This window comes from Catharus ustulatus, chromosome 6, assembly GCF_009819885.2.
Source record: "Catharus ustulatus isolate bCatUst1 chromosome 6, bCatUst1.pri.v2, whole genome shotgun sequence".
NCBI lineage: Eukaryota > Metazoa > Chordata > Aves > Passeriformes > Turdidae > Catharus > Catharus ustulatus.
The window spans coordinates 54,051,216-54,058,744 of NC_046226.1; the positions used below are offsets into that span (position 1 = coordinate 54,051,216).

Genomic DNA, 7,529 nt, shown 5'->3' on the forward strand with positions numbered 1-7,529 from the left:
GTTCCTTTTTTTTAGACAAGAAATTTTTAAATAGGTGCTCAGAATTCATAGTGTGCACTGGAAAACAAAAGTTCTGCTCCAGCTCACAAATACCCACAGTTGGGCCTTTTGTGTTCTGACCCTACTGACGCCCCCAGTTCTGAATAATTTTCTCTTCCACCCTTGAAGACATCTGCCTAAAAAAAAAAATTCCATAATCCACTAAAGCTAGAAAAGAACAAGTGTGAATGTCTGAATACTCTGATTTCCACACAACTATCTCCAGTTTCTCGAGGATCTACTCCTATATTTCTGACCACAGAAGAAAAGTGAGCCCAGGATTTGCCAACTACTTGGGATTGCTGTGCAACACGAGCTGTCAAACCATAGAGCAGCCCAGCCTCACACTCCAACAGCCATGGAAAACCCTAGTGCTTTTTGGGACAGGAAGATTTTGCAGGTTGGGCATGTGCCAACAGCAGCAGCTTATCACAGTTCCAGAGCCTTGGGACAGAAAGAAACCTGCACATCACCCAGCACTAAAAGGAGGATTGGGCTAACCTATGGGATAGCCCAGACTTTCCAGATGGAACACAATACCAGAAGTGAATAATTCAGCTCTTACCTTTACCAGCGACTTTATCTGCGCACCTGAAAAAAACACAAAAGCAAGCGTAAGAGCCAGACTCTATGGGATGGGGGCAGCAACAAGGAACTGAATGACGTGGAGATGAGCCCAGATTTCTCAAAGTCCAGTGCCTCTCTACTGGATAATTATTTTCAGCCTCTCATGCCAAGGTGGACTGTTTCAGCTGCAGGAAGCCGAGGGGAACCATAGGAATATCCAGCAGCAAAGGCCCAACCATGCCCAGGAGAGTTATAACCGATCCAGGGAATTCTGTGCTTAGAACAGGGCAGAGCAGCTGCGCTTCCAAAGGCTCCGAGAGGATCCAAAGGATCCTGCCCAAGATCGAAGGTGCAGCGAATGCAGCATCTCCTCCTGGGAAGGTAAATCCCACCGCCTCCCTCACCCAGACCTTTGGCAAACGGGGCCAGACCGCGCTGGCGCCGCGGGGCACCGGGACAGGGCCGCTGCCCGAGGGCGCTGCGCAGCCGGCGATTCCCGGGACACTGCCCTTCCTGGGAAGGGACCGGCGGGGCCGGCCCAGCCCGGCCGGAACAAAGGGGAGGCGGCGCGGGGCAACCCGCGGCCGGAGGCGGCCCGAGGGCCTGGGCCCGTTCGCGCGGGTCGGGCAAAGGCCGCCCGCAGCCCCCGGCCGCGATCCCCGGAAGGCGCGGGCGGAGCCGGCGCTGCAGGGACTCACCCGGCCCGGGGGGCCTTCCTGGCCGCGGGCGGCGTCTCGGCGGCGGGCTGCTCGGCGGCGGGCCGCGCCCCGGGGCTGCTCCGCCGGCGTCGGGGATACTCGGCCTTACGGCGGCGGGATGCGGCGGCGGCGGCGGCGGCGGCTCCCCCCGCGGCCGAAGCAGCGCGGCCGCGCTCCCGGCCGCCCCTCAGCACCCGGCTCCCGCCGGACTCCTCCCCCTCCTCGGCGGCGGGCGGCGGTGGCGGACGGCGGCGGCCCGAAGCCGGTGGCCGGTCTGCGGCGGGCGGCGGTCCCGGGGCGGGAGGCGGCTCGGCGGCGGCGCCCCCCGGCTGCTCGGTGCCCGCCGGCATCGGGGCGGCGGCGGCGGCGGAGGGGCCGGGACGGCCGCGCTCCACCCTCGGCCGGGCACGCCCGCCCCCGCCGCCCGCGGCCAATCAGCGCCCGCCGCCCACCTTCACGCGCGGCCCCTGCGCCCCGCCCCCTGTCCGCGACCACCAATCCGCGGGCGGGACGCGAGGGACGGCCCTGCCCCCCAGGCCCGAGTCCCCCCGCCCGCCGCGCTCACGCCTTTCCCCGCCGCTCGCGCGCCCCCTGGCCAATGGGAGGCCCGGCCGGGGCGGGGCCCGCCCCCCGAACGCCGAGCGGCCAATCAGCGCGCTGCTCCCGCGCGCGCCCCGGACTCGCACCGCCTCTCGCGCAGGCGCTGGCGCGGCCGCTGCTCTCGCGCTCCCGCTCCCCCCCCGGTCGGCCCCGCACGGCGCCCACTCGAGCGCGGCCCCCGCGGCCGCCGCCCCGTAGGCCCCGCCGCCCGGATCGCCCGTCCGCCGCGCGGCCGCCGCCCGGCCCCTAGCACCGCCGGGCTCCCTACCGCCGCCGCTGCCTGCGCCCCTCCGCCTGCCCCCGGGCCCCTTTGCCCCTCGGGCGAGGCCTGGCAGGGGAAGCCGTTGGTCGCCCCGCCCCACGCGGCCGCTCCGTGCCGCGGGGCTGCGGCGCCGCCCGTGGTACCGGCGGGGCCTGGCGGCCGGGCTGCTTTTGGCTACCGCTTCTCCTTTAAGAAAAAAAAAAACGCCCCGTCGGGCGGCGGGTGAAAGTCGGTGACAAAATGGTGGCCGGCTCAAGGGGGGCGGGGCACACAGCCTTAGCCCTACCCGCTTCCGTCCCGCGGCCGCGCATGCGCGGTGCCTGCCGGGAGTTGTAGTTCGCCGGAATTGAGGTAGCGGCCGTTCCCCGTTCCCGGCTGTGTCCCGGCAGGAACCCCGGGAGCGGCTGTGCGGGGGACTCGTCCCCGTGGTCTCCTGAGTCTCTCAAAACACCAGCAACGCCTGATTCTCCCACAGGAGCTGTACTGATACATTAAACCCACGCAAAACCCCAAAACTTCACCCTCACAGACACTGAAGGTGCCACCCTGGAGCAGGTTTTGTCACTCTGTCCCCTTCCCTGCTGTCCCAGCCGTTTCAGTGTCCAGGCTCTTGGACCTGGCACAGTATTCCCTTGCCTTGTCTGCAGCGGGATGTGACACCAGGCCAGGATCAAGGGCATGGATAGGGGAAGAGGAGCGGGGTGTGCTTGCTCTGGAGCAGAGTTTGGCTGATCTTACCCACCGAGAACAAAGGGTAAAACTAACCCAGAACAAGGTGCTCCTCATCCTGCCTCGGGAGACGGCAAAAATCACAGGAGTTAGTTCAAAGAGCCCGCAGCGTTCGGCTGGAAAATCCTGTTTGGTGAACTGGTTCCCAGCAGTGAGAGGGCTCTGAGGGCCTGGTGCTTCCTTCTGCTTCTGCATTTCAAATCCTTTCTGCGTTTCAAGTCCTGAGCTCTGGTACGTTCCTAGAAAACAAAAGTGTGTCCAGCAGTTCCTGAGAGTGCACTAATTAGCCTCCTCACTGTGGAGAGCCACTGACCCAGACACTGGGAAGGAGGAGAATGTCCAAGTTAAAGAACACCTTGGGATCCTTGCACAGGGATTCCTCCTGTCCCTATCATTGTCATGACTGATTTCCCCTTTCCAGGCAAGGCTGGGGAATTAATTCTTGTTAGAACAGGGGAGCAGAGCTCAGGAAGGCATGGCTCAGCCTTTGGCCTCTGGGTTCTGTGAGGACAAATTTTAAGAATTTCCAGCTTCAGATGCTCGTGTTCACTCAGGCTCACACATCGCTAAATCAATGAGAAAGCTAAAAATAGCATGAAACCTTCCGCAGGCAGGAAGGCTCTGTTGTGTGCAGAAAGGGAAACGCCTGATGCAAAGATCCCATGGCCAAGCAGTCCTGAGGAGTGACACCAGCAGTGCCTCCTCAGTTTTGGATGGCTCTCAGCATTCCTGGCGTGAAACACAGCCCAGACACAGGGGCTGGTGTCCCGGGGGCCTTTTCCTGCAGCAGGGCTGGGCTGGATGTCCCCGCTGTGAGCAGGCGACAAAATGGTGTCAGGAATGGAGTGACCTCTGAGGTGGCAGCTTGAGGGGCTCAGCTCCAGCCTGTCCCACCCGTGGGGGCTCAGCAGTGCCCGGGAGCAGGGCCAAGGCAGTGCCAGCCTGACCCATGTGGGTGCTGCTGCCTCCTCGCAGAGAGGATGGAGTCTGTGGCTCTTCACCACTGCTCCCAAGGTTTTTCTGGCTGGGTAAAAAAGGAGCCAAGCCAGGACATGGTGAAGCTTTGGTGGCCAACATGACAGAGATGTTGGTCACCTACCAGGTGCTGCCTGCTTCAAACACCCAAACAAGAGCCCGAAGGACATGCCAAGCCATGTGCACCCACCTCTGGCATTAACATTCCCCCAGCCCCTTGGAGCTGTTTCCACATCTCATGCCTGCTCCCAGCAGCGCCAGGAGATTTCTCTGACAAAAAGGGCTTTGCTGCTCCAACAAACCATGCTGCCACAAAGCCATTTCCACCCAGCACAGGGATGCCATCACTTGTCACCTGTGGCCAGTGGCTTCCGGACAGGGCCTGGGTCAGCAGGACAGCCACATGTTGGCTTCTGGAGCTTCCTGGGCAGCCCATTGGCCACTTTATCCCCTCTGCTGCCCCAACCTGAGCTGTTTGTGGTTCCCTGTGCCCCAGCTGTGCCTGTCACACGTGGTATGAGGCACACAGCCCACAAAGGAAACCCTGGGTGACAAACCCCGGCGCGGGGGGCGGAGGCGAGACCGGAACAGAGCCGGCACAGCCTCGACTGCCATCTCAGCACCTCGGGGTGCTGCCCCTGCCCTGGGACCCCACGCCAAGGCAGGATGGAGGATTTGGGTAAGTTGGGCCCATCCAGGGATGATCCTGCAGCCAGGCCAGGCTTGGGGTCGCATTTCCGGGGAGCCTTTTCCTTCCTGTACATCAGGACTGGGAAGGGATGCGGCTGAGGGGCGGGCATGGAGCCCTGCTCCCTCCTGTGCCTCCCCCATCCCGAGGGCCCAATGGGGCTGGTGGTCAGGCGAGCATTTGGCCAAAAATGGAGCAAGCTTGAGAGCAGGAAATGGGCTGTGGCAGCGCCACAAGCCTGGCTGCACTCAGTGGGAGCTGGGAGCCATCCTTGGTCTGGGGTGGGGGAGCCGGGGTCAGGGAAGCAGCCACACTGCTGGGGGCCTTCCCTGTTTCCCAGTGAGAGGAACAGCCAAGGCGGAGAGGTGAAAGTGGAAAGTAAAAGTGCTCGGCCCACCTTGGAGGAAGTGGTGTTCTGGATATGCAGGCTGGGTCCTGGGTGAGCTTTTTCCTGCCAAGGCTTATGCTGGGTCAAGTTGAGGACGGGCAGAGGTTTCTTTGCTGGCCAGGGATGGTGTGCAGGGGCAGGACCCTTTGCCCCACCCTTTGGGAAGGTGGGCACATCCTGCACCGGGATGTGGACCTCAGGGAAGGTGCTCAGGGCCCCTTGGAGCACTGAGCAAGACCACTGTGACACACCTTTTGCTCCTGAGGGTTTAGGAGTGGTAAAAGATCTCAGGGTGGGCAGGTATTGAGGCCTGACCCAGGTGTCTCCATGCAGATGCTTTGCTGGAAGAACTGGAGCAGAGCTCCTGCCTGGCCTCCAAGGACTGTGCACTGCAGGGACCAAGCTCCTGCCAGGAGCACGGTACCCTGAAGGTAATGCCTGGGCACCGAGACCCCTCAGCTCACGATGGGCTGGTGGAGCTGGGCAGAGGAAGCTGCCAGGGGAGCACCCAGCACCCTGAGGGCTCTGCCACAAGGGCTTGTCCTTCTAGGTGCCACTGCCACCTCGAGCTCAACCTCCAGGAGAAGGTTTGGACTCAGTGTACAGGTAAAAATGGCTGTGAGAGGGCAAAACTATCTGGGGCTGTCTGTTCCTTGCTGTTCCCAGGGTCACTTGGGACAGATCCTGCATCCCTGCAGTGTTCCCTGCAGTGGTCTGTGGGAAAGGTTGTGTTGGCGGGGTGGAGGTGTCTTGGTGCCAGCCTTGGGGTGAGCACCACAGCATCTCCCCTCTCTGCCGTGTCCAGCACTCCTGCACAAGTGCCAAAGCCGCTGCTCCCCTCACCCCCACGCACGGAGGCTGCATCACAGCTGGATGAGCTCCTGGCCGACCTGGGCCACACGCAGAGCAAGGTGAGCCTTGGCCTGGGGCAGCAGGCTGGGGGGCTTGGCCCTCACCCAGACCTCACCATCCTCCTTCCCGGCAGCTGGCAGTCGCAGGGCAGGGAGCCAGGGTGCCCACAGAGTCCGTGCTGGACAACATGCTGGACAGCCTCACCCGGGACCTGCAGGAGCTGGGCATCACGGCAGCACCTGCCGGCGTCTGTGCCTCCTGCCGCAAGCCCATCGCCGGCAAGGTGAGCCCCTGCCGGCACCTGGCACTCCGGGCATGCCCCTGGAGCTCTCCTTACAGCCCCTGTGCCTCCTCCTCGCAGGTGCTCACAGCCCTGGGCAAAACCTGGCACCCCGAGCACTTCACCTGTGCCCACTGCGGGCGGGAGCTGGACAAGGGGCCCTTCTTCGAGCAGGGCGGGCGGGCGTTCTGCGAGGAGGATTATCGCCAAGCCTTCTCCCCACGCTGTGCCTACTGCGCCGGCCCCATCCGTGAGGTGAGTGAGTGATTCCCCAGCCTCCCCTGCCACCCACCAGTCAGGCCCCTCACCTTGGCTTTTCCTGCAGAAAGTCCTCACGGCCCTGGAGCAGACCTGGCACCCCGAGCACTTCTTCTGTGCCCACTGCGGGAAGGTGTTCGGAGATGAGGGTATGTCCCAAGGAGCAGGTGCGGGGGTCCTGTCCCCATTCCAGGGATCCTTGCACTTATTGCCCCATCCAACACCTCCTCATGGTCTCTCCCTTACCTCCAATCCTGGTACCACCACGTCCCACTGTCCCCAGCATGAGCCATCTCTAGGTGGGTGCCCACCCCAATTCCCTCCCCACAGGGTTCCTGGAGCGCAATGGGAAGCCGTATTGCCACCAAGACTTCCTGGCCCTGTTTGCCCCCAAATGCCAGGGCTGTGAGCGCCCTGTCATGGACAACTACCTGTCGGCCCTGCAGGGTGTCTGGCACAGCGAGTGCTTCGTGTGCACGGTGAGCGGGATGGTGGGCATGGCATGCACGTAATGGGGGTGGTCCCAGGACCATGCCAGCCTTCCCCTCTCCTTCCCCCAGGATTGCCTGACTGGCTTCAGTGGCGGCTCCTTCTTCGAGCTGGAGGGGCGGCCCTACTGCGAGCTGCACTTCCACCAGCGGCAGGGCACCATCTGCCACGGCTGCAGCCGCCCCATCACCGGGCGCTGCATCACGGCCGCGGGGCGCAGGTACCACCCCGAGCACTTCATCTGCAGCTACTGCATGCGCCGGCTGCACAAGGGCACCTTCAGCGAGTGCGGTGAGAAGATGTACTGCCAGCCCTGCCACGACAAGCTCTTTCTCTGAGCCTCAGCATCAACATGCCTGGCATTGTCCCTGCTGACCCAAACATGCCTCAAATCCCACCCATCAACATCCCTGGCTCTGGTCCCACTCAGCCAACTGTCCTCAGCCTTGTTGCTGCCCAGCCAGGCATCATTCCTTGTCCTCCCCCCTCCCTGCAGGGATCGGCATTGCCCCCTGGACCTGAAGCAATAAAATATCTGGTCCTGCCTTTTCTTTGCTTACTGGTGGCTTTGGGGACAGGGGTGCAAGGCAAGGTGGGAGGGCTGGGAAATACCATGGTTTTTTGTCACAAAGTGCCACCTCTGGGAGCCATGGAGACCAGCACCACTCCAGGAAAAGGGACCTGAGCCCAGCAGCAAAGCAAGA

General features: G+C 62.6%; 1 protein-coding gene across 1 annotated transcript; it reads left to right on the forward strand.

Annotated features, from left to right (window-relative positions):
* Nucleotides 1-4,468: 4,468 nt before the first annotated feature.
* On the forward strand, nucleotides 4,469-7,314 carry LPXN (leupaxin). The gene is made up of 9 exons (XM_033063255.1): nucleotides 4,469-4,549; nucleotides 5,280-5,377; nucleotides 5,497-5,552; nucleotides 5,752-5,857; nucleotides 5,932-6,081; nucleotides 6,160-6,333; nucleotides 6,404-6,485; nucleotides 6,667-6,815; nucleotides 6,897-7,314. Exons 1-9 carry the CDS (start codon nucleotides 4,537-4,539, stop codon nucleotides 7,161-7,163), a joined length of 1,095 nt encoding a protein of 364 aa, XP_032919146.1. The 5' UTR covers nucleotides 4,469-4,536; the 3' UTR covers nucleotides 7,164-7,314.
* Nucleotides 7,315-7,529: the final 215 nt, after the last annotated feature.